Genomic DNA, 25,361 nt, shown 5'->3' with positions numbered 1-25,361 from the left:
CTCCTCCTGCAGGGCAGAGCCAGAATGGCGCCTGGAGCAAGGCCACAGCACAGACTGGCACCCACTGGAGCTGCCCGTACCCCAGCATGGGGGGGACCAAGCTGGCACCAACAGCAGCTCGTAGACCATAATGTGGGGGGATCTGAGCCAAAGACACCCTCACATGGCTGCAGGTCACCTCAGGGCAAGTGATCCCCTGAACCGCTCCATTCCCCTGTGTGCACCCACCCCCCTCCTGCCCCCATGGGGTAGGACCCATTGGGGCCCAGCTCTGCCAGAATTGTTGAGTTCCTCCCTCCACCACAATGCTTGAGCTCTCTCACTCAGCCCCAGCCCTCTCTGCTCCCAATAGACACCTTGATGGACTCCCTCACTGAAATGTGGGGCCCAGATCCCTGCCTCAGTTCCCCAGAAAACCCAGTAAGGAGCCCAGTAAAGGGGGCTCATCCCCACAGGGCCTAATGTGGCTTGGCTAGGCCCATCAGCCAGAGGCCCTGGCCCATTTCTGAGACCCCCCCCAGCTGTTCCCATCCCCCCCACCCCACTCAGACCTTTGCGATACTTCAGCAGCAGCTCCCAGATGCCCCGCCGGGAGTAGGGGTCAATCCCAGCCGTGGGCTCATCCAGAATGACCACGCGGGAGCCTCCCACGAAGGCGATGGCCACGGAGAGCTTCCGCTGCATCCCACCTGCCCCAGGGGAGGAATGGGGCGAGCGTTATGGGGCACCGAGGCAGCCCCCAGCCACACAGCACTGGGTGGGGGAGGAGGTTGCTCCAGGGAACGAGTCATCCCGGGTCACCGGGGCTGCCAGGGCTCTGGCAGGGATCAATACTGCAGGATCCCTGGGAAATTCCTCCATGCCACACCCCCACGGCATACCCCCTGCCCCCCACCCATGCCCCATCCCCCCAGCCATACCCCACGTGCACTGGACCAGTTTACCGAAGGTCACGGTGGATTCTCCATCACAGGCGCTTTTTAAATCAGGGCGGGATGTTTTTCTGAAAGAACTGCTCTAGGGATTATTTGGGGGATGCTCTCTGGCCCATGTTACGCAGGAGGGATCACAATGGTCCATTCAGGGCCAAGGAGTCCATGAATGCCCCCCCGTGACCACACCACTAAAAACACACCTGCCCCATCGGGTTAATCAAGCGAGTCCTGAGGCCGAGATCGTGTCTGTACAGCACCTAGCGCAACAGGCCACGGCTGGGACTCCTAGGAATTACCGTGATATAAGCAATAAAGGATCATGGGAGAGAGCAGGGAGCCTGCAGACCCATCCTTTTGGGCCCTGAAGCCTGCAGATTGGGAGTGGGCCCCTTATGTTACCCACTTGTAAACCGACGGGGGCTTCTTTTTCCCTTTAAAAGGCAGCACTGCCTGCAACATGCCAGGATCAGGTCCCAACCTCCCAACCCTAGCCCAGCCTGCCCCCTGTATCCCCATACCGCCTGCTCGCTGGGCCCAGGGCATGCACCTGACAGGTTCTTGGTCTGCTCCCGGCGCTTGTGGGGCAGCCCCACGTCCTGGATGATCTGCTTCACCTCTTCCTTCACCTGCTCCCCTGACAGCCCCTTCAGGCGTCCATAAAACCAGATGTGCTCCTCCACCGTCAGGCTGTGGGGGGCGGCAGGGAGAAGGTGACTCCCAACAGGGCAAGGAGAATATCCCACTGCTGCCCCTACAGACGCCCAGCCCCCTGCTCTAACCACTAGAGAACACTCCTCTCAGAGCTGGGAACAGAACCCAGGAGTCCCAACTTCAAGCCCCCCTCCCCCTGGATTCTAACCACTAGGCCCCTCTCCCCTCCCAGAACTGGGAACAGGACTCAATAGGCAAGTGCCCCCACGGTTGATCCCCGAGCTGAGGCTGCTACAGTGGGGCTGGTGGCTTCTCCAGCGCCACTGGGTCCAATTGAGCTCTGCTCTGGCGGGGAGCAAGGTCCGGCCACAGGCCCTCCAGGCTAGAAGCAGCAGGAAGGCTGGGTGCTCCAACCATCAGGGCCCCAGGGAATTCTCCCCCAGCTCCATCCGCCCTCCCACTCTTGGGGTTCAAACCCCCCCCACACACACACACCTACATGTCAAAGAGGACATTGTGCTGGGGACACATCCCCATGGTTTTCCGGATGCTGTCCATCTCGGAGCGGATGTCCTGGCCCAGGATGTAGGCCGTCCCGGAGCTGGGAGGCAGCAGACCGCTCAGGATGGACCTAGGAGCGGGGGAGCAGGACACAGGGGTTAAAACCAAAACAAGACGAGTCAGAGGAGTGTTTCCAGCGCCCACCTCCAATGCCTAAGAGCTCAGGGCAGGGTGGTGTTCCAGGGGCCGGCAGGGCTGCCGGGCAGGGGCACCGCCCTGCTGGGCATTCAGACCACACGGCCCCAGCGCCCAACACCATGTGGACACTGGCTCATCCAGCAGCTGCACACACCCCTACCCAGCGAAGAGAGCGAGTGACTCCACCCAGGGGAAGGGAGGCTATTTCTTTGCTCTGCTAGCCATGGCTGAAATTCACTAGCCACCCAGTTAGTCTGCCAAGGCCCTGGCCCAGAATCTCCTCTCCTGGCAGGTGTCAGGTGACCACAGTGGGGTTACTCCCACCAGCACTGGAGACGTATCGGGCGCTGGCGTGGGCATATAGGCCACTCTGACCGCCTGAGACATGCGCCCAGCTCCCCCTTGGATTGAAGAACCCTGAGAGACTATCTGGTGGTGGAGCAAACGGCTCTGGAGAGACATCTGCTCCAACTGGTCTGACTCCGGATCTCTCCTGCCACAGCAGCTCGGTGCCTGGCCCACCCAGGCCTAACCGGGCCCAATCCCCTCTATTGTGACCTTCCATCATCAAACAGTGCCGGGGGGGGGAGGGGGCTTCCCATGACTAGATCTGGGCTGCACGGACCCCAGCACTTCATACAAGTGAGAACATCCAGCCCTCTCTCGCCACAGTGGTCAAAGCGTGTTACAAAGCCAGCTCAAAATCATCCATTCTCTCCACTGGACTGATGAGGGGAAAGTGAGGCACCCAGCATCCCCCCCCCACAGCATGCCAGTGCCACGGCTGCCGAGCCACGTTGGCTCAAACACCATGAGAAACACCCCCACCATGCCCGCAGAACCCCCAGGGATACCCCACCCCCGCCCTCCTGGAATGCCCTTCGGGCTCACATCGTGGTGGTCTTGCCGGCCCCGTTGTGGCCCAGGAAGGAGGTGATCTGGCCCTCGTAGAAGCTGAGGCTCAGCCCGTTGACGGCCACTTTGCTGCTGCTGCGGTAAATCTTCACCAGGTTGCGGATGGAGACCCCTGGGCGCAGGTGCGCGGGTGGCTCCTCCACCAGCACTGAAAAGCCAGGAGGCAGGGTCAGCAGGCGGGCGCAGTGTCGGACACCTAGCAGAGGCAGCAAGAACGCAGGGCTGGGGTCCCAGGTTAGGGTTGGGGCCCCCTGAGCTGCCAGCAATCCAGCCAGCTCCCCTGCAGCCCCTTGCATGGAGGTTATTACCCTGCAACAATCAGCGGGCCCCAAAATGATGGGGACAGAGACACAGGCGGCAGGGATCCTGTCACCACACAGAGTCGGGGCACTCTGGAGGACCCTGCGGCTCCCGCCCCCCCTGGCCAGGGTTTGGGGCCAGTTAGCAGACTCAGCATAGGGTTACAGATGGGGCAGGGACCTGGCCTGGGGACAGGGCTGGTTGTTGGCCCAGGGTTAGGTGGTACCAGCAGACTCAGCCTAGGGTTAGGGATGGGTTGGGGCTAGTCAGTGACTCTGGGCTGCCACCTACCCAATGTCTCACTTCTTTTCCCGTATCCCACCCCATCAGCCGGTGGCCGGCCCTCTGCTGGGCCTGGCTGGCACATGGCTGGAGCTGCTTTGTTAGTCCAGCAACAGAACCCAGGAGTCCTGATTCCGGCTCCCTCACTCTAACCAGCCTGCAGAGCAGGGAATTGAACCTAGGAAGAGCCCCGATTTTCGGCCCACTTACTCTGACTGCTGGCCCCACTCCCTTCCCAGAGCTGGGGACAGAGCATGACACTCCTGACTCTAATTCCGTTGCTCCAGCCACTAGACCACACTGCCTCTGTGGCTGATCGGGGCACAGAGGAGGGGAACCCTTTACCTTCCGCAGAGCTCAAGGAGTCGGTGGGGAAGGGGTGGCAGCCATCGGAGGATGACTCTCCAAACCAGTAGCTCTTCAGGAAGGGAAAATTCCAGGGCTTGGGAATCCCGTACTGGCCTGAACGCAAATAGAGGAGGAAACTGATCGGAGAGCGCAGGGGGGGCATGGAAAACAACCCCACCTGATTGGGGGTCTGGTGCAGCCCAGCTGTGGGGAAGGGGGCTCTGGCTTTAATCCCAGGTCTTTCTTTTCTCACCCTGGGGGCCTAGGGCCTTTCTTTTCTCATTCCCCCAGGGACCATGGGCCTAGGGCCTTTTCCACACTGGAGTTTGCCCTGATTCCAGCCACAGGCCACGCAAATGCCTAAGACGAGCAGCATCAGCCTCCAGGCAGCAGCTGGCATTGGCTCGGCTCGCCCTGGGTTCCAAAGCACAGGTGCAAACTGCGCTCCAGGATCTCAGCTATCAGTTAAGGAAAACAACCTTAGGTCTCTTGTCCTGACAAGTACAAAAGAATCTGGGTTCAGCTGACCCAGAGCTATCTGCCTGAGTCTGCAGGCAGCAAGGAGCTCTGAAAAATACACGCTGCTCTTATACATTTCAATTGGACTGTTAACTCTGCAACCTAATGATGGTGCATTAAGGCTAAGCTATGTCACTGATGATCTACCTATGTGAGAATGGAGAAGTGTGGACTTATTATAAAGATCTGCACAATTCACTGAGAGTGGCAGCTCATAAATGGGCAGAGCTCAGGGGAGCATCTGACTCCCATGTTCATTCCCAACCCCACCCGCTGACCTGGAAAGACAGCCTCGATGTACCACGTGGCCAGGCCGTACAGACACGCGTCCAAGAGCAGCAGTGCCAGGGAGGTGGCGAAGTTGTAAGGGTCATCCTGCACGGGGCTGGCGTTCAGGTTGTACCACTGGATCCCCACACCCTGTTCCTCGTACAGGGAGAAGTACTCACAGCCAAACCCAAACGCCACTGGGGACAGGAGGCTCTGGCGGGGGAGAGGCAGGTGAAGCAAGAGCCAGTAAACCCTTAGACCAAGCACAGCTCCCTGGGGACTAGCCCCTGGTACCAGCCACCAACCTCCCCATGGCCAGGGGGCTGCCGATTCAGTGGGCAGCCTGTGAAATGCTAAGGAGCAGAGATTTCGAGTCCAGCCTTCCTCCGGGGGTGGTTGGTGTAAGCAACTGTGGGGATGGGACAATTCTGAGCAGGTCACCGGGACCCCTGTGCCCCCTTTGATCGGCAGTCACATAGGGAGACCCCATTAGAACCAGGCTGAAAAGGCCACCCTGGAGCGGGACCGGAAAACACCCAGGGCGTGTGACCTCCAGGCAGGCTGGAGCGGGGGCGATCTTACCACACAGAGGCGCAGCGGGAAGGTGATGTGGTCGCGCCAGGCCACGCACAGCACGTAGGGCAGGTAGAAGGAGAAGTAGATGATGCCGCCGCAGGCCGAGGCCAGGTTGGCGCGGGAGAAGAAGGTGCTGATGAGGAAGCACTGGGCGATGGTGGCCACAGCGAAGGCAGCCAAGAAGAGGAAGACCACAGCGGGGTCACTGTAGGGCAGGATGTCTCCCAGCTGCGTGTGTGTGTGGGGAGAGGTGGGGGAGACGGATTAGAGCTGTGGCTGGCAGAGGCACCGCGATCTCGCGTTGCCTGTCAGTCCCAGCCCTCTCTGCTCTGCTACTGTAGTGCCAGGCTCCCCCCACTACACTCAGCTCTGCTGTGGCCCGTCAATCCTAATCTACAGCCCCGTCCTGCTACCCCAGCTCTGGGCTCCCCCACGCCCGGATCAGATGATGCTCCTCAATCCCGACCCACAGACCCCTCACTGCTACCCCAGCCCTGGGCTCCCCCATGCCCGGATCGGACGATGCTCCTAAAACCCAACCTGCAGCCCCATCCTGCTACCCCAGCCCTGGGCTCCCCCATGCCCGGACTGGATTTTGCTCCTCAATCTCAACTCACAGAACCCTCACTGCTACCCCAGCTCTGGGCTCCCCCATGCCCGGATCGGACGATGCTCCTAAAACCCAACCTGCAGCCCCATCCTGCTACCCCAGCCCTGGGCTCCCCCACGCCCGGATCAGATGATGCTCCTCAATCCCAACCCACAGGCCCCTCACTGCTACCCCAGCCCTGGGCTCCCCCACGCCCAGATCGGACAATGTTCCTCAAACCCAACCTGCAGCCCCATCCTGCTACCCCAGCTCTGGGCTCCCCGCAGCCCCAGAACTGCCCCCCTCCCACCAGCGCTCTGCAGACGTACCTTGAGGATGAGGACGAGGAAGGAGGAGCTGATGAGAAAGGGGATGAAGCTGCTGATGAACCAGCTGAGCCAGAGGATGCTGCTGCTGAGTCCCATAATCTTCATGGTCTCTTTCAGCCGAGCTTCCTTCTCGTGCACCACCCCTTTGATGATCATGGCCACCGAGTAGATCCAGGCCAGCGTCATGAAGAGCGGCAGCGAGCGATTCAAGACCCGCAGGAAACTGGGGGAGGGTGCGTGGAGGGGGGAGCAGACAGGTTAACCCTTGAACACCGTGCCCCACTGGCACTTTGTGAAATGAGTTGGGGGGGCTCCGCGCAGTTCCCGGGTGCCCACAAACATGAGAGACAATGCCCCACTACACTCCATGAGCCAGACACCACACAGGACGCCTCTGCGTCCCAGAGAGCCACGGCAAAGCCCAGGGACACCTCAGCAAGGGACTGCAGAGGGTGGGGAATGAATCTTGCAAACGGAGCAGAGCTCAGCCTTGGCCAGCAGGGGGTGCTGCAGGGAATGGGATGGAGGAATACACAGGGATATAGACCATTCCTATCCCAGTCAGCAGGGGGTGCTGCAGGAAATAGGCTGGAGGAGCAGTGGGGCAATACACAGGGATATAGACTAATTCCTACCCCAGTCACTAGGGGCACTGCAGAAATAGGGGCAGGGCCTGGAGGTAGATACATAGGAAAATAGACCCATTCCTGCCCTACCCAGCGGGGGCCCTGCAGAGCTCGTGACTAGAAGCGGCGCCCGATTTTATGTTGTTCCTGCTCAGGCCTGCGGGGTGGACAGACTGGATCCCGTCCGGGGAGCACGCGGCCACTCACACGTCATCCACATAGCAGGGGTAGGGCATCTGCTGCAGGTAGATACCGGTGCGTCTGGCCGTGCCGCTCAGGACCCGCGTGACGGCCCGTTCCACCAGGTCCTGCACGTAGACGAAGCCCCCCCAGACGTAGCGCAGGTCATTGAAGGGGTCAGCGGCCGGGCCCGGGTCCCAGAACCTGAGTGAGCGGAGAGAACGTGAGCGAGGCCGGGGCAAAGCACCCCCCACCCCAGACATGGACCCCGCAGAGAGGAGATCGGGGGGGGGCAGCATTTCTAGAGGGCCCTCCCCCAGGCGCCCGCACCTGTCCTTGATCTTGTTGCTGCGGGTGACATCGTCAATGTCCATGCGGATCTTGTAGCGGACGTGGGGGGACAGCTCCCCGTGGGTGGCATTGTCGGGGGGCAGGAAGACCACGCCGGCCCAGAACTGGCGCCCCTCCAGCAGCTGCAGGGCCCGCGACACCAGCTCCTCTTCGGAGGCCACTGCCTCCACCTTGTCCAGGGAGACGCACTGCGGGCAGGAGCGGGAGAGCAGGGCCCTTAGCGCGGGGGGGTCCGGAGGCGGGTAGCCAGGGGGACGGGGGGTGTTACTCGCATGTGCCGCACCTCGATGAACTGCGACAGGGTGCCCACAACCTGGTCCACCTCCGCGTAGGCCTGACGCCAGGTGTAGGCCTCACCCCCTGGCACCCCCGCCAGGAACTCGCCCACGGCCGACAGGTCCCACGAGGTGTGGTTCAGGTGCTGCTCCACCAGGTGGGAGGAGGCAGGTGCCCTCAGCAGGCTCTGCTGGGGCAAAGAGATGGGGACAGGGCTGCCTCAGGGGGTGGCACCGTCCCCCAGCCAGCACACGGCCCGGCTATGGGGCCAGCGTGGGGCTGAGCCCCTTCCCCAGCCCCACCACCCCATTCCCTTCACTGCACCCTCTCCCCTAGTCCCCCACCTCATTCCCTTTCTGCCCTATACCCATTCACCCACACCCCTCCCTCTGGGCCCCCACACCCATTACCCCCCGTCCCATCACACCCTCCCCCTATACCCACTCCTCTGGCTCCCCCATTGCCCGGCCCCCGACTGGCACAGACCTGAAGGACCCGCATCTCCAGGCTGCTGTTGAGGAAGGCGTAGACCCGAGGGCCCAGCTCCTGCCAGGTGCCCCGCACCTCCCGCAGCACGGCCAGCTCCTGGAACGTCCGGTTCACCTGGGCCAAGAGGAGCGAGGGGGTTGGCGAGACAGGCTGCTGGCCCAGCTGGGGGTCATGCCCCACTCCCAGCCTGCCCCCGGCCCACCGCCCCTCTGGTAGAGTGGATGGGAGGCCCATGGGACTCCAGCCAGAGCCCACAGGCTAGGGGTGGTGGGGGGAGATCCCCGGGCACTAAGGGGGCCCCCTGGGTGCTCCAGGCTGACTCTGCATGGTTGGGGTTCATCCCCTGCCCCCTCCCTACCTCCCAGCTGCTTCACCTCAGCCATGATCCTTCGCGTGCTGGGGCTGGATGGGGCGTAGAGGATTTTTCCGATGAAGAGAGGTTTGATCCCCCGCCACAGGATCCGGGACAGTGGGTTCGACTCTAGGCTCTGGATCAGCTCCTTGCAGTAGGGGCCTGCGGCGGGGGAAGGATCGAGAGAAGTGGTCGCGCTGCCCCTCCTCCTCCACAATAAACTTGTATACTGGAAGAGGGGGGAGCTCCTATAGAGATCTGCCCCTCCCACCCCCCAATAAACCTACAGGCTGGGGAAAGGGGGACCCCCTCTAGAGAGCTGCCCCTCCCACCCCCAATAAACCTGCTGGCTGGGCATGGATTCTCCCTCTCCCCTCCAGACCCAGCCCTGGCTCCCTGCTGCCCCCCACAACCCCCCATTGGAGTTGGCTAAGGCCCCTTCCCCTCTAACCTCCCTGGGCTGCAACTTCTCCTGGGGCAGAGGATACACCCCTCAGACAAACCCAGCTCTCCTCTTTGCCCCCGAACTTCAGCCCTGCCAGGAAACCTCCCACCTGGGGCTGCCAGAGCCCAGCCTAACCCACCCTAGGAGGGGGATCTCTGCCCCACGCCAGTGGCTGCCCGCACAGTAGGAGTGAGGGGCTGGGTTGCTTTAGGCACTTGTTCCTTTAGCTCAGGCACTAGAGCCTCGTGCTCACGGCTCAGCACAGCCCGAGTTCAAATTCCGTTGTCGCCCGAAGCTGGATCGGTTCCACCCGCATGGCATCCAGCTGCTGCATCCCCCAGCTCCCCTGCCCCGGCGGGGAAAGGCGGCTCCCCACTCACTCACTGGTGGCATTGTCCAGCGGGACAGCTCCCTGCTCTGAGCTGTTGCGGTTCAGAAAGGCCTTGATGTCGTTGTCCTCGTACCAGTTGAGGGAGGGGATCTTGAGGCCGCCCCCTTCCGGGTGCCCGCAGGCGATGCGGGAAACAGCCTCGAAGGCGCCCTTCAGGGAGGAGCCGGCATCCCACCCTGACAGCACCTGCAGCTCCCGCTGGAACTCTGCAAAGCTGGTCATGGTGCCAACCTGGGGTGGGAGACACCAGCCGCCCATGGGCACCAGGCCTCCAAACCAACATGGGCTGGGTGCTGTGCACAGTGGGCTGAGACCATGGGACAGGTACGCGGCCCCCCAGACTCATGTGCCAGAAGGAGGGGCAAAGAAAGGCCTCTCTGCAGTCCCAGCCAAGCCCCTCCCACTGTAGAGAGTGGGACCCCTGCCCAGACCTGCCAGCAGTGCCCTTCGCTCTCACTCTCAGGTCCTTCCCACCGCCAGGGCAGGAGCAGGCAGGAGGATGGAGACCAGCGTGATGCCTTCAATCACCCCACTGTGCCCGTCCAGCTGGAGGGCTCCCCTGTCACAGCCCCTGAACCGCAAAGGAGCCTCTGGTGTAAGCTGCTAACCAAGGGATTGGGGTGGGGAGCTCAGCCTGAACCGGGGGTAACATCCCTCCCCCTTCCCGCTAGCGCCTAATGGACATTAACGCCATTGGCAGAGATGTGCCCGCAGCCCGAAGAGGCCATGAGCAGGGAGGACACTTAAGGCCATCCCTGCAGGGCTGGGCAAAGCAGGGCACGGGAAGCCGGCAATAACAGGGAGGGGAAAGGATCGTGTTCCACAGGGATCCCTCCTGCGCCCGTCAGCCCCCATATCTTTGGCCTCATGAGAGACAATCCCTGCTGCAGAGAGTCAACAACCAAAGGGCAGGAGGGGAAACTGAGGCACACAGCAGGGCAATGACTTGCCTGGCTTCACCGGTAGGTCAGTGGCAGCACCCAGGTCTCCCAAGTCCCAGCCACTACACCATGCTGTCTCCCTAGTAACAATGCTCTTGCGAGGTCTGGGTAAAAGCAGGGACAGGATCCAGAACCCAAGCAAAGAGATCTGAAGCCCAGCTCCGCCCCAACGCCACTTTCCCCACCCTCAGCACCAATATCCCAGCCAAGCTCTTGCCCCAGAGGCTTCTGAGGGTTTACAGCAGGAGAATGTAGCTGTTTTAGGAGAGCTCTGGACAAGAGAGGTGCCCCACGGCTGAGCAGGGATATCGACGCCACCGGAGAGGGTTAGGGGTCATGCCAGCACTGCCTGGGTCCAGGTCCCCTCCTTCCCTGCTCGCTGTGTACTCACAACTAGGGCCACCATACACACAGCTGAGACCCTGGGTGCTCTGTGCTGGGGCACCTGGGAGCAGCCACACAGAGACAGGGGTTGGGGGGAGAGTGGAGTGGGGATGGGAGGTGGTTGTGAGGTATGTGCCCCTATGGCACTATATGAAATGAGTTGGTGGGTCTCAGCGCAGTTCCTGGGCGCCCACACCAACACAGCTGGCACAAATGGGTCCCTTTGTTAGGAGGCCACCGTCTGACTGGCACAGGGAGACAGAACTGCCCCGGGGGCGGGTCCCTCTGGTTTGGGGCAGATCACAGGCACCCACTGCCTAATCACCTAAACATGGGGGGAGAGGCTAAAGTATTTTTGTCTACCACAAAGAACATTTTCATTTCAGTCAAAATGTCTCCCCCCGCCCCTACACACACACAAAATCCCCCAATTGTTCAGTTCTCAGAACGGGAGTAATTTGCCAAGGGTGGGGGTTGGTTTTTTTTAAGGGTTCCCTCTTCCTTTCCCCACCTCTCTTTTCGAGTGGGGGGTGGGAAAGGAGGATTGGGAGGGAAAAAGTGAGAGAAAAGTGGGGGAAAAACCACCACAATATTCAGGTTTCGTTTCGTTCGCAGACATGAGGGGGTGGAAAAGAGCAGAAGAGATTTTCCCAGCAGCTCCACCGGCCTTGGAGAATCCTGGGATCTGTGCTCGGGGGAGACTCCTTGTCTGGCTGGCCTCGCAGCCCCGTACAAGAAGCTGACAGGGGGCCCAGTGGTGGGAACGTGGAAGCCCGGCCGGTACATTGAGCTGCACATCCCTGGAGTAGTAAGATGTTAGGGAAGCATCTCTCTCTTCCCACCCTAGCGGGCACACCTACCAGAGTGATAAGTGGATGACAGGCTCCTATGCTTTGAACCCTGCCCATGGAGAGGAGACCTGGCATTGGCATTGCCGGTGGCGCCAGGGGAGGAGTCTGCCTATAGAAACGCGTCGTTTCCCAAACCTCAGGCCCTGAGTCCCAGCGGGGCTGTAGAGCAGGGGAGCTGCTGGGAGCAGTGCAGACCTGGGGACAGCAGGGATTCCGTTACCTCCTTCGCTAGCGTCTCGGCGCCCTGGAGGAAAGTGACCAGAGTCTCCACGGCACGTGCCACGTCATCCGATTCGGAGCTCAGCCGCTCCTGCGGGAGAGGAGAGGGCAGAAGAGTCAGACTCCCTAAGGGGCTCCTGGCAGCTCAGCGAGACAGCTCACTGGGGTTGTGGGGGGCTATGGGCCTGGGTGGCCCCGTCTCAGACACAGAACTTCCCCCTCCCCCAACTCCCAGCCTAAGCCAGGGGCAGATCTAGCTCCGTAATGGGGAGAGGATGAACCAGCCAGGCAGCATGGGACGGAGCCCCCATCACACACCCCGATCCCCGACTCAAGGCGCGAACTTCAGCGCCAAGAGCCAGCTCCTTCTTCCACAGCCGCCCGGCACCCAGCCCCAGACGCACCCAGAGCGCTTAGCCCCACCCCCACTGAAGTTCCCACTGGCTCCCAGGGGCAGGCATGGAGCGGACGGGGGTGGGTCGCGCTGGTGATAGGAGCCCCGAGGAGGCCCCCCCAAAGGAGCTCTGGAAGCCCCCCCACCCTGTGCCCTACCACCAAGACTTGGGAGAAATCCGCTTGCGAGAAGAAGCCGCGCTCCATGGCCTGGAGGGTGGGCCCTGGCAGAGCACAGAGCTGTCCCTGCAGGCGCTCCGCAGAGCTCGCCTCCGCTGCCACCAGGAACTCCGCCAGCACGGAGGCGTTGCAGACGATGTCCTTCAGCGGCATGCCAGTGGCGGCAAGGGAGAGCTGCAGGGGGAGACAACAGCGCCCCGGTAGCCAGAGAAGCAGTGGACAGCCCTCCCATTCAGACACCCCTGCAACCTTCCTCAGTTTCAGTCTGGCCACGCAGCCAGCGGAGACCACAGGCTCCAGCGCGCCATGTTCTGTCCTGACCTGGGCAACCTGCGGGCCAGTGCAACAGATCTTTCCCTACCTCCAACCTCCAGCACAGCAGGAGCTCCAGAAGCAACAGCAGCCCAGTGCACACGGCCCGTTGGGCAGAGGCTGGGGAAGGCAGGCTGGGCTTGTGGTCAACACACCAGCCTGGGAGAGTTGGGTTTGTCTTCCAGTACTGACACAGATTCCCAGGGTGACCTTGGGCTTGTCACCTAACCTCCCTGTTCCCCTTCTGTAAAATGGGGACACCTCCTTTGTCTGTTTACAGTGTGAGCGCCCCAGTGCCAGTCGACCCCCTGTTGTCACAATACATACCCCAAAGGCGGATGGGATCTATCACTGGAAACCCAATATAACATTCTGCTGTCATGTACGGACAGTAAACCCACAAAGGACTTTATAGATCGATGCTGGACAGGAGTGCTTTTTTATAATTGGAGATACACCTATCTCCTAGAACTGAAAGGGACCTTGAAAGGTCATTGAGTCCAGTCCCTGCCTTCACTAGCAGGACCAAGTACTGATTTTTCCCCCAGCTCCCTAAGTGGCCTCCTCAAGAATTAGAACTCACAACCCTGCGTTTAGCAGGCCAATGCTCAAACCACTGAGCTATCCCTCCCCGCTGCTTAACGGGCCATGCCTGCTCCAGACAAAGGAATGTGGTTCTGTCCATGTAAGTAAATTAAGCCAGGGGAGACCAAAGAAAGATGAGCACGTTTCACAAGTGGGGGCAGACGGCCACTTAGGCTCGCTAGGGGTGGAGGCAGCACCCCCAGGAAGCTGCCTTCCTGCCACTCGAAGCAGTGTCAACGAAATTTGGGACACCATTAGCGGAGAGAACAAGCCCTTCTGGCCTCCTTTACCGGAGGAGACAGAGGCACGTTGAGATCTGTGAAGCAGCCTGGCTGGCCAGGCTGCAGAAGAGACATGCTTAGAAACACCCCTTGGAACAAGAGACTCTCGTTTGTGACGTCAGGTTTTAGTCCTGGCAGCGTGTTGTTACTTGTGTGTACTCGTCACCCTTCCCCTATTTACTTCTTACCCTTGGGAACACTTAAACCTACGACTTTTCGCTTAATAGACTTGTTTTCCTTCCACTATAAGCCAATTCAGTGCTTTGATTGCCACAGAGGGTTTCTTAGCACCAGTTACGGTAGTCCACAATGGGGTACGGTCTCTTTAAGAGAGCAGTGCACGGATTCACTCCTGGCGAGAGAGCTGGACACTGCGGGGCAGACGGTTGGGGGGATGGGTGTTGGTGTCGTACCACAAGGAGGAAGGCTGGCAAACGCCAGGGTGAGGTTACTGTGCTGTAAGGAGGCTGCTGGAGCCAGAGCTGCACAGTACAGAAGCCCCCCAGGTTACAGGGAAGACGGCACCACAATCCCTTGTGATCTGGGTCGAACCCCATAGCGTCACAGAACTCATGGGACTTCTGCCCCCAAGTGCACGTACAGCACCTGGCGCAAGGGCCCTGATCTCATTTGGGGCATTTAAGTCCCACTGTGAATACAAACAACAACTGAGCTTCCCCACCCCTAAAAACTCACTGCTGGGACATACTTTTTTGGGGGGCTCAAAGGTGGGGCCAGGATACTGGTACTGCACAATGTATCTGACACCCCAGCCCGTCAGCACCAGCCTCCTCTCTGTCCCTGCTCACTCCTGGGGCAAGAACCTTCTGCCTGGCATCCTCCTCCATCCAGAACAGCCTCCTGGTGTGTCTGCATCACACTCCCCTCTCTGCTGAAGCTGTCTCTCCCTGCTTTCTCCTCTCAATCCTTCCCCTGTGCCCCAACGTTACTGGACTCTGCTAAGCGCTGGCAGCTGGGACCCCCGTGCCAACTGCCACTGGCTGGCTCCCAAGAAGGCACATGGGTAATGGAGGATCTGGCCCTGCCATACAACCACAAACAGGAGAACGGGGCTCTTAGCCCCCTGCCCCTATCACGGACCTCGGGGATCAGCCCTACTCACAATGCGCAGGTCCAACCGAGCTCCCAACAACTCCTCCGCCAGGGCAGGTGGGAGGGAGACGTTGGTCCGGAGGAAGTGAGAAAAGGTCTCGCCCTCTTTCAGGTAGTCCTTGACCGGCCTGGCTGGGGGACACATGGAGAGAATGGGGCAGTGAGGAGCGACGAGAATGAGAAAACAGCGGCAACAAGGTTGGGAAAGTCACTGGGAAAGAACCAGAGTAGTTCAGCTAACTGCAGCACCAAGTATCATGAGATATGCCCCCAGAAGTCCTAGTGCAGCCCCAGTGTGGACGCAATTGAGTGTAGCTGCTAACACTCACATGCCAATCACCTGAATCAGCTCTGCAGTGAAGACGTACAGTAACTCTTCACTTAACATTGTAGTTCTGTTCCTGAAAAATGCGACTACGTGAAACAATGTTAAGCGAATCCAATTTCTCCATAAAAATTAATGTAAATGGGGGGGGGTTAGGTTCCAGGGAAAAAATTTTTGCCAGACAAAAGGCATTATATACACATTTTAAACACTTTTAAACAAGCACAGCCCACTAGCATTGGAGATGAGGCAGGCAAGGAGGCTGAAGGTGCTGTAGGCTAGAAAAAGCATGTTGCACACCAGCAGCGGCAGCTTCCCCTACTCTGCAAGCACCAGGGGTGGGGGGCTCAATTCTCAGCCCATTCACTCCACCACCTCCCCAAAGCCCCCACCCATCCTCTTCTCCCCCCCAACCTCCTCCCCCTTTGCTGTGTCCTCGCTCCACCCTCCCTTCTGAACGCAAGCCAGCTGATTGCCAGGGGCAGGAGGCAGGGGAGGGAGAGGGGAGATGGCTTGCGGCATTTAGGAGGCAGAAGGGAGGGGGGAGGAGCGAGGACTTGGCCCACGGGGTCTGCTGGCAGGTGGGAAACGCTGTGTGTGTACGGGGCGGCGGGGGGGGGGGGTAGGGAGGCTGCCAGCTGTGGAGAAAGCAGGCAGCCAAACAATGTAATAGTAGAGCACTGCACAATTTTAAACGAGCATGTTCCCTAATTGATCAGCAATGTAACAACAAAACAACGTTAACCGGGATGACTTTAAGTGAGGAGTTACTGTACCTATAGGGCCTGATCCTGCAGGGTGCTGTGAGAAGAGCCCTGTTGGAGCACACCCAAAAGGGGTGGGGGGCAATTCAGACCTTTAGGGGTCCTGGGTGTGGGGGAATATCATAAATCAGGAGCCCAACTGCTGATTCACTTCAAGTTTTGCAGCACAGTCCCCCCTTGGGCCTGATTCAAAGTTAAAATGCTATGGTGTCGCAGCAGGATAATCGGATCAACCCCTCCTTGCAGCGATGGCTGTGTGGCTGGAGGCCTTACCCATCCAGGGAGCTCCGTTCCCCCAGAGCCGGCGCAGGGCAGGCAGGAGCTGGCCAAAGCTGCTCAGGGTCTGCTTGCTGTTGGCATGGAGCAGCACCTTCTGGGCATCCGCAAACAGGCGGGAGATGCTGCAGGGACAGAGAGACAAGTAGCTGAGACCAAGTCATCACTTAGCATCTGCTCCCCTCCGAGAACTGCCTGCTCCCTTCACACCCCTGGAATCTACAGGGGAGGCAGCCTGTGACTGGGGCCGGGAGTTAGTTCCCCTGCCCAAATGCAGTCTGGAGACCCCTCGTCATGCTCCCTTTTCAGCCTACTGTGTGGTCCAAAAAGACTACATGCCCCAGCATGCCTCCTCCAGGCAAAAGACTCCTCTCCTCCAGGAGCACTGCATGCTGGGAGTTATACTCACCTCTAGCTGCACCTCCACCCCCTTGAAATAAGCAGCAGCATTGCATGCTGGGAATTGTGGGCCACACTTCCCCATGCTTGAAACAGTAAGGAGCATTGCATGCTGGGAGTTGTAGTTTCCACAGGATACACCTGCGCTTGGATCAAGGTGGAGCACTATGTTGCTGCAATCTCTCCAGGCCTTCGGGGAAGGGCAGCTAGAATTGTCTACACTGAATGGGCGGTATCCCTCGGGCTGGCAACAAGTTGTCAACTGGGGGGGCAGGAGGGAGAGGGGATGTCTCAGCTGAGCAAAGCGTGGGTGGCCCCCAGTTCCCAACCCAACCATCACGGTGCAATCGAGGGGCCAGCTCCCATCACATGGGGGTGGATCAGCCCACGCTGCACGTAGCCAGAGATTGCCTGGCAACAAACGAAGGCAGCTGTTCGTGCAACGTCAGAAGCCAGAGAGGGGAGCAGGTGAGACAGCGACTCACATGGACTGGTTGAAGTTCCCCACCATGCCGGGTGTCTCGCCGGCCGTCGGGTAGCGGAAGCAGGGATTGTTCACGTTACAGATGATGCCCTGAATCCACGACAGCGTCCCAGCTGAGGGCAAGGCCTTGTTGGGGAAGTGACCTGCAGAGGGAGGGAGAGAGCCCGGAAGGAGCTAGAAAGCCGCAGAGGAAGGTCAAATGCAACTTGAACATCAGCCGTGGGTCTACGTAAGGGTTGCTGGGCAGAGACCCTGGTGTCTCCACTCCCCGTCCCTCTGGGGGCCCCATGCAAGCAAAAAACCAACAGCGCTGGACACTGCTAGGCCGCAGATGCATACATCTCCTCCATGCTGCTCTGCAAACCCACCCCCTCGACCCAGCCACAGAATCCCCCTCTCAGTCTAGGTCCTCTTCAGAGCAGGCCCTGCCCATCGTGCTAAACTCTGCGAGATGCCCACTGCGGGGCAGACCACCCAATCCCTGGCACAGAGTGAATTTCATCCCCTGGTGCACGGAGAAGCCCCTCCCCTCGCCCTGGAGCTGGGCCACAGGCAGCCGAGGACAGGGAAAGGGATTACGAGAACTGGTTTGAAACCGGTTTGGGACAACTGGTTTAGCTGGGTCTCCACCTCAGGGGGCGGCACTTACATTCATGCTGCTCGAAAGGGGGATGTGACTGGCGCACCGAGATCAAGATAAAGAAGAGGAAGAGGGGCCACAGGAGCTCAGTGGTGAGTTGGATCTGGAGAGAGACAGAGGCAGGCCCAGAGTGGTCGGATGATTCACATGGAACCCGCAGGGGCAGCAATGGGGGCAGAGGGGACCAGGCTGGTCAGCCCACTCCGCTGTGAGCCACATGGATGTGGAGTGAACAACCTGGGGGTCATCCTAAGCACAAGGGGAAGCGAGTTCCAATCTCTTCTCTCAGGGGTCTCGCCCGGATGGATGGCTTTTTAGGAGACCTTTGCTGTTAACTTCTCCACAGTCTGAATGGGAGCCCGTCCCCCCACCCCCCAATCTCTCACCCCCGCCATTAGACCCACCCAGGCACCAGTACCCCATGTCAAACTCCCGGTCTGCGGCCCTGGGGCTCAGCCACCCTGCTCAGGTGGGTAAGTCCAGGAGCTGCTGTGATAGAAGGCAGCTTCCCCCTCCTCTGGATCCAGGATAGTTTAGGAGATGGGGGTTTGGTGCAGACAGACGGGCAATGAGAGGAGGGAGGAGAAGAGGGATCCCCATGGAAATGAAGGGGAGGAACCCAGCTCTTTTCCATCTAAACTCACTTGGGCCCAATAAACAGTGGCTCATTCCCACCCATCTCCACCAGGGGCTGCTCTTGAGCGGAAGAGCTTCCCCCTTTCCGCTGCAGCTTCTGCCCAGTGGGATTTAGGGCTCTGGTTCCTGGCTGCAAATTCCTGCCGAGCCGACCCACCTTCTGCCTGCGCCGACAGGTGAAGTTCTTCCACAGCAGCAGCCCCAGCTGGGTCCCAAACCCCATGGTGCAGATGGAGGCAGGGCTTCCCCCACCATGCTAACACCGCCGGCTCTCTGACGAAGGCTGGGGAACAAAAATCAGTGGAGAATCGACTTAAATGCAAGTCCCCCTGCTGCATAAGATGCTTCTGGACAACAAGAGTCATTGAGGCGTTTATAGCCACACCTGCCCCATCCTCTTCCTGCAGGAGGAGCTATGGGGAACAGTAAGAACTCTGGACAGTGGCAGCCTCTCCCAGCAGGGGGCGCTGTAGGGTGTGGGGCAGGTGCGCTGGCAGAGGAGGGAACTCCTGGGTAACCAAGTCCCAAGCTCTCCCAGCAGGGGGCGCTCATGTTGGGGAGAACAGGTGCCCGTTTCAGCCCCAGCAGCGGGCGCTGCAGAGAATGGTGCAGGAACACTGGCTGCAGGGGTTGCTCAGAGGCCCCCTGGGTCTAACCTGCCTGAACCAGTTCCATCATCCTGATGTCTCCCTGCTGCCATTACCCAGCTCTGCCTACCCACAGCCAGATCTCTGCCCCCCCCTGCTCTCCCACCCCACCCCCAGGGCACACCGAACTTGTATGGGAGCTTTGGAGAACAAAGAAGGCGTCTTTTACAGAGGGGAGGAGGTTGCTGTGGCGACGGCTCAGCGACTCCAAGTCACTATTAAGTAACAAAGCGGCCTGGAAGCTAGTTGGTAACATGACCCGCTGGCGTGGGAACCCTGCCCATGGGCCCTGGCATGCCGCCCACCTGCCGGGCTCCCACCCTCCCAGGAGTGGCTCTGTTCACAGCCCAGCAGAACAGACAGCCCCCAGCACAACTCCCGTGCAACTCGATGCCCAGTGAGGGAGCACCCAGCTGGCCACCAGACCAGGTCCTCCCATTGCCACCCTGCTGTGCTGGGGACATGAGCAGCTGGGAGACCGCACGCTCAGCCAAGGGAGAAAAGAACCAGCCAGTTTTAAAAGAATGACTCTGAAGCAAACAAAGCATCAGCTCGGCAGCAAGACCGGGGTAGGGGCGGTGGGGGGGGAGAGGGCGCGGAGGTTTCAGGGCTATCAGGCATCCTAGGCTCCCCAGTGACAGGGCCCCACCATCCAACACAGAGCAGGAATTGTTGTAACACAGGGAGGATCTCTCTCTGCAGGGAGCCCAAAGCGGAGACATCACTGCCGGCCAATCACAAGGCTCTGCAGGGGTCAAGCCTCCCACACTCCATATGCACCTGGCCGGCCCTGGCAGCCTGGGGATTTGCAGCTTGGCCCAGCCTGGACTGGAGCAGGATTTAAACAGAAAAGAGATGGAGGAAATGGCTCCAGCTGATCTTCCCCCCTATCAGGGTTACATTAGTGCCCATTTCCCAACAGGGCCCACAGCCCCAATCAAGCCCCGCTATGCTAGGCGCTGCACAGACGGGACTCCAGAGACGGGCCCTGCCCAGAGCTCGCTGTCCAGGGTTGTGATGGGATGCACCAGGCGCTGAAGCAGACAAACAGGAGTGGGAGGGAAGATAACAGGGAGCCCAGCATGGTTTTACACAATAAGCAGCAGGCTCGGCAGGTCTCCGTCCCCTGCAGGGCTGACACAGCTGGCGAAGGCAGAGCTTCTTGAAGAGAGAATTTGAAGTCTGCAGATGTCACCGTCTACAGGCAAGATGGTTCAGTGCCTGGACCCTAGCAAGCTGCTGCATGATCTTCAGACTGGCCCAGGCTGACTCAGGGACAAAGGGTGGCAGCCAGGAATAGATGCCCCAACACCAAACAAGCAAAAATCACAGCTGGGTCCTGCCAACCAGGCCAAGTGCGCTGTCCCGGGGTCACAGAGCCAGGTGCCCTGGACAGGTCTCTAGAACCTGCCTTGATCTTAGCAACAAGGATGAGCAGTCAGGGCATTTCCCAGGCACCCTCCGCCCCGTCCACGCACACCCCAGCTAACAATAGCCGCAATTGTTTCAAGGCAACACAGTAACTCGACAGGAAACCAGAGAGAACAGAGAGAGCTAGTCCTCCCCGGCCCTGGAACATCAGCAAATCCCATCCCACAGCTCAAGGATCCTCACCACAGAGCCGATCTCAGCTGGGAAGTCTTAAAACGGGATCATCCATCTGCTAAACCAGTTGCACAGGCCCAGTCTTGAGGCAACTGTCCAGGGACCATGCGTGGAGTGGGCCTAGCCAGGCGGTGGCATTACATCACAGGGACAGACCCTGCCCTGACAGCATGTAGCTGGAAGTCCAAGGGCTAGCGAATGCAAATCTTGGGGAGTGCGGCACCCTGGCACTCAGCACAAACCCAGGCTGATTTCCTCTCTGCTGATGCTGCTTTCACAGTCGATGCTGCTCGGCTTCATTGCTGAGAGTTTTAGACAGAGGAGATGCTGGGTAGGCACAGAACAGTTTCCAAATCCTGCCAACACATGCAGCCCCCTCATCTCAACCCTGACCTGGAGGAACCAGAGCTAGTAGTGGGTAAGAGGGATGTGCAAGCTCCTTGGACTGTTCCGGGCTCCGTCTCGCCTGGACATCCAGCAGGTGAGCGCTTTCAAAACTCTGGCCCAACAAGAGACAACTGCAGCCGCGCCTGCCTGTGACACGGCCCTCAGACACACAAAGCTCCGAGCCAGTGCAAATAGTCTTAGTTTGTTGAGCCGATTTTCTCAGATATTATTGTAGCTGAGTCAGCAGAAAAGTTTATTCGGTTAATAACTCAGCCCAATTCTGTTCTACCCTGCGCTTTGGGGGGAATAAAATGCACCGATGACATTCCTCAGACGTGTCTATTAAAAAACAAACTATTGAACATTTCATTTCTCACTGAAATCAATGAAAAGATGCCCACTGACGTCAGTGGTATTGGGAGCAAACCCTTCATAATATTTTCATGATTATTATTTATATTATTGTAGTACCTGGACCAGGATCCCCTTGAGATAGGTGCTGCAGCAACAAACAGAACAAAAACATAGCCCCTGTCCTACATTATCTATAGCATCTTGCATCCCTAAAGATCTCTCTCAGACTATGCTCCGTAATGCTACCTCCAGGCCCCTCGCAAAGGAAACCAAGGCACTTTGAGCACAGTGATGATTTCATCCACCATTAAAATGCAGTCACTTCTGGGGTGGAAGTCAGCACACCACCACAACAGTTAATATCAGGAAGTAAAGTGCAGCATTCAATTAAAACGGCAAGGGGGATTTCTTAAGAGGGCTGGGGGGCAGGCAGAATTGGACCAGGGGACACGGACACAGACACAGACCCACACAAGAAAACCAGCTCTTTTCTGCATATTTGAAGGATTCTCATCTGCAGGTTAAAACAATGGAACGGGGGATAGATGAGATGACCATTGCAGTCCCTGTGATTGGATCTGGTTCATTTCAACACGAGGGCCAGTCAATTTCAACACCAGAAGGGTTTTGTAACCCAAGCAGCTGCAAACTCACCTATCTTCCCCCTCTCCTCCCCTACCGGAAAAATGTCGACATGTCCATCCAACTCGGAGCACTACATGGGCAAACCTGGAGCTTGGTCAGTATCCAAGTGACTGCTGGTTTCACAGTCAAGTTTTCTCCCCCACCTCTTGGTTCTGAGCAGCTCCCCCAGTCCTAGCTCAGAATCCGCTTCAGGGATGGGGTCTGGCTGGGTGAGCGCTAGTCTATGCTCCCCATGCTGAGCAACATGGCAGGCAACCCGTAGTGCCCTGCTGCTGGGGCTTAGTCTGCTTCTCCCCCTTGCCCATGGGGATAAGCAGCTCCCACAGCAAGGCAGGATTATGATGTTGCCAGGAAATCCTTCTAATCACATTGCAGAGCCTGACATCAGTGGCACTAAGGGAGGGGCCAGGCTGAAGGATTTCACCACCTGGGGCACAGGACATTCCAATCGGGCTTTGCGCTCCCACCTTCCCCTAACCCCCATTTTACAGATGGGGAAACTGAGGCCCAGAGAGGGGAACTGATTTGGCCAAGGAGCACAGCGAGGCAACAGCAGAGCGGACAATGGAGGCCGGGAGACTACATGCCCTGTCCACTACATGCAGCACACAGGTGAGTCCTCAGGCGATGGGGCTTGGATGGAAAGAACTCTCAGATATACAGACGTGCATGCCCCACCTGCACTAAGAATCAGGCAGCTCATGGCCTGATCCATCCACCGGGGCCTTGATGTTTAGGGCCCTTGTGACTCACAATGGCCAGATCAATGCCCACTGTCAGTCAGTGCTGAAAAGCCCAGCAAATACAGCTGCTCTGAGTGACCCGTCCTGATCGCGCAGAGCGCGTGCAGGACAGTTCTGCATCACTCATGCTGTAGCAAGGAAGGAAATGATGGGGTGTTGGTTTGCTTGATTTCAACACCTGATATTGCCAAGGTTAAAAACTAGCAGAACTGTAAGGGAGAAAAAGCTTTAAGGCCCACTTTATACATCACCCATCAGTAAAATATACAAGGCCATTTTAAACACAATCCATTACTTTATTATTCTTTATAGTCCAATAATGCCCAGCAATCCCAACCGAGGTCAGGGCCCCACAGTGTCAGGTGCTGCACACACAGTAAGAAGCAGTCCCCTGCCTACCCCAAGGAGCTCACAGTCTAAACAGATGAGATGGACAAAGGGTAGAAGGCGAAACGTGATTTGCCCAAGGTCACCCAGGAGATCAGTGGCACAGCTAGGAGCACAGCCCAGTCTCCAGTTTCTAGCACTGCCAGCCCCAAATGTTCAACAATCATGAGGCAGGCCCAAATAACTCTCAGAATTGGTTTAAAAATCAGGATATAGATGTAGATATAAATATAAACATTGAGTTCTTTTTGTTTGCCTTCTGTTTTCTGAGTCCGTAAGCTGTACTTGGGTCACATTTTCAAGCTTTTCTCTGCAACAATGAGGAGTAGCAGCTTACTTTAAAAAAGAAAGAAAAAGATGAGATTTTTCATATAATCAGAGGATTTCATGTCTGGGACTTTAAATAAAACACCAGTTATCACAAGAGTTGGCAACACTGCAATTCCCAGTTAAGCTGACATAAGCCCTTGATATACTGATGGTTTGCTCGTTGGCCATAAAGCATTTGCACGTGAGCATCAGGCTACTATCAACCTACCCTGCCAAATACCTACGCTGACACCTTGCCAAAAACAAATTTTTAAAAAATCCAGCCATTTGTCAGGTAGGAGGTTATCAAAATTGAAGCCATGGGAAAAAGCTGAAGTGTAATGAAAGAGCCACGTAGAACTGTGAGAGCTTTTGAACCTACCGAAATGTAAAAATAGTAGTAACCGGAACTGTGTTAGAATGGGCTTCCTCTGATGCACAAATCCCTCCACCCCAACCACCAAGGGGATTGTAGCCACCCGGAAATCAACCTGCAACTATTTATATTTAGACCGGAGGAAAAACTCTCTCTCACAATCAATCTCACAAAGAAAAGCCCAGGATGCTCCATGCAGGATTTTCATACAAATGGGTTTTTATCATCAGGAAGAAATAACCTAGCCAAGAAAGCTCTGATCAGGTCTGTACACGCTACTCCCCAGAAGTGCTGATTACACAGCCAAGCACTGGAGTTTCACTGGTGCAGCTACCACCCTGATGTAATCAGAACCCCTCAACAGGGCTGGCTCTGTCACCCTGCACCTCATGCTGCCATTGACCCCAGGGCAAACCCACAGCCATTCCCATTCAGTCACATTTGCACTGGTATAAACAACTGCACGAACTGCAGGCAATGGAGATCCAGGCCCTCAGCCTGTGGGGAGCAGCTTTCTGTGGAATAATAATAAACTAGCATTCCCCTCTCCCTGGGTTCTCCAGTGTCTTTTCATTAGGTTTCTCTTGCACGCTGGTACCAGCACGATCTTCATCCTCACCCCTCCTCCAGCTTTACACTGATAAACTAATGCCAGATAAAAGCCAGCCATCCACTGTCACCTCCTTCCCTGCATACTCTGGAAGTGACTCCCGGGATTTTATAAACACTGCGATGCAGCGAGCTGATTCCCTGAGATGTCTGCTGAGAACGGGCTTCAGTTCCACCACCGCCGCATACCAAGTGCAGCCGAGCCCCCCGAGGAGCAGGGATTGCAAGCCCACGCCTTGAAACACGCCGGGATGCCCTTGGCTAGCGCCCGAGCCCTGGCACTGCAGAGGCCAGGAAGGAAGGAAGCCATCACACCCTAAAGGAGAGAGGGGCAAACGGGGCAGCAGGCGGGTCGGAGAAGCCCGGCCCAGATGCAGAAGTTGCAGCTACCGAGCCAGCAGCTGCTACCCCTCAGCCCACCTGCAACTTCCAGTGACCTCTGCTGAGATGGGTCCTGCCCCACTGGGACCCCCAGGACTCCCCCTGTCTCTAGGACCCACCCACCCAGCTCTGCTGCTCGCCCCGGTACCTGCTCACTCCATAGCCAGCGCGGCCCCTTTAAGAGAAGCCCCCAGTCTCCCTGTCCCCGCGCCGGCCGGCCGGCTGCTGCGGCAGCCTCAGCGTTCCACTAGCCCCGCCTCCTGGCCGCCAGCGTTCGGCCTTGGAACGCCGGGCACCGCCCACGCCCCAGCCTTACAGCTACACAGCCGCCGCGTGCGGCCCGAGGGGAGGGGTTATTGCCAGTCGGTGACGTCACGGTTCCTTAAAGGGCCCGTTGCCTCTTAGAGGGATGATGGAGCGAAGCAGCCAGAACTGGGTGCGGACAGTATAAGCTGCGTTTGAACGGCCCCTTCCCACCGCAGGGGCCCTTCAAATCCAGACGTGGGCTCTGGCCTTTTGCAGAGTGATGCAGAGGCACCTTCCCCAAGCAGAGCTCCAGTGCCTAGGGTAGCCCATTAGGGGTGCTAAGCAGGAATATTTTAGGGGGCCTCC

At 58.2% G+C, this 25,361-nt stretch overlaps 1 protein-coding gene across 6 annotated transcripts in view; it reads right to left on the bottom strand.

Moving 5' to 3' along the window:
* ABCA7 (ATP binding cassette subfamily A member 7) overlaps positions 1-24,999 on the bottom strand; it is a 45,759-nt gene extending 20,760 nt beyond the window's left edge. For 3 of the 6 annotated variants that reach the window (XM_030540431.1, XM_030540437.1, XM_030540434.1), the window contains exons 1-22: positions 24,898-24,999; positions 18,464-18,589; positions 17,680-17,773; positions 17,032-17,173; positions 16,145-16,272; positions 14,793-14,914; positions 12,471-12,665; positions 11,920-12,009; positions 9,517-9,754; positions 8,710-8,849; positions 8,333-8,449; positions 7,854-8,036; positions 7,550-7,758; positions 7,247-7,423; positions 6,414-6,636; positions 5,502-5,723; positions 4,928-5,132; positions 4,128-4,244; positions 3,177-3,396; positions 2,086-2,217; positions 1,483-1,622; positions 552-689 (exon numbers count right to left, since the gene is read on the bottom strand). In XM_030540431.1, coding sequence (XP_030396291.1) covers positions 552-689; positions 1,483-1,622; positions 2,086-2,217; positions 3,177-3,396; positions 4,128-4,244; positions 4,928-5,132; positions 5,502-5,723; positions 6,414-6,636; positions 7,247-7,423; positions 7,550-7,758; positions 7,854-8,036; positions 8,333-8,449; positions 8,710-8,849; positions 9,517-9,754; positions 11,920-12,009; positions 12,471-12,665; positions 14,793-14,914; positions 16,145-16,272; positions 17,032-17,173; positions 17,680-17,773; positions 18,464-18,529 — 3,298 coding nt within the window. In that variant the 5' untranslated portion in view covers positions 18,530-18,589; positions 24,898-24,999. The remainder of the gene's footprint in view (positions 1-551; positions 690-1,482; positions 1,623-2,085; positions 2,218-3,176; positions 3,397-4,127; positions 4,245-4,927; positions 5,133-5,501; positions 5,724-6,413; positions 6,637-7,246; positions 7,424-7,549; positions 7,759-7,853; positions 8,037-8,332; positions 8,450-8,709; positions 8,850-9,516; positions 9,755-11,919; positions 12,010-12,470; positions 12,666-14,792; positions 14,915-16,144; positions 16,273-17,031; positions 17,174-17,679; positions 17,774-18,463; positions 18,590-24,897) is intronic. The other 3 variants (XM_030540435.1, XM_030540433.1, XM_030540432.1) reach the window with 3 other exon arrangements.
* Positions 25,000-25,361: the final 362 nt, after the last annotated feature.

Source organism: Gopherus evgoodei, chromosome 22, assembly GCF_007399415.2.
Source record: "Gopherus evgoodei ecotype Sinaloan lineage chromosome 22, rGopEvg1_v1.p, whole genome shotgun sequence".
Taxonomy (NCBI): Eukaryota; Metazoa; Chordata; order Testudines; family Testudinidae; genus Gopherus; species Gopherus evgoodei.
Note: the sequence above shows the minus strand (reverse complement) of the source record. Positions and strands in the feature narration are given on the sequence as shown.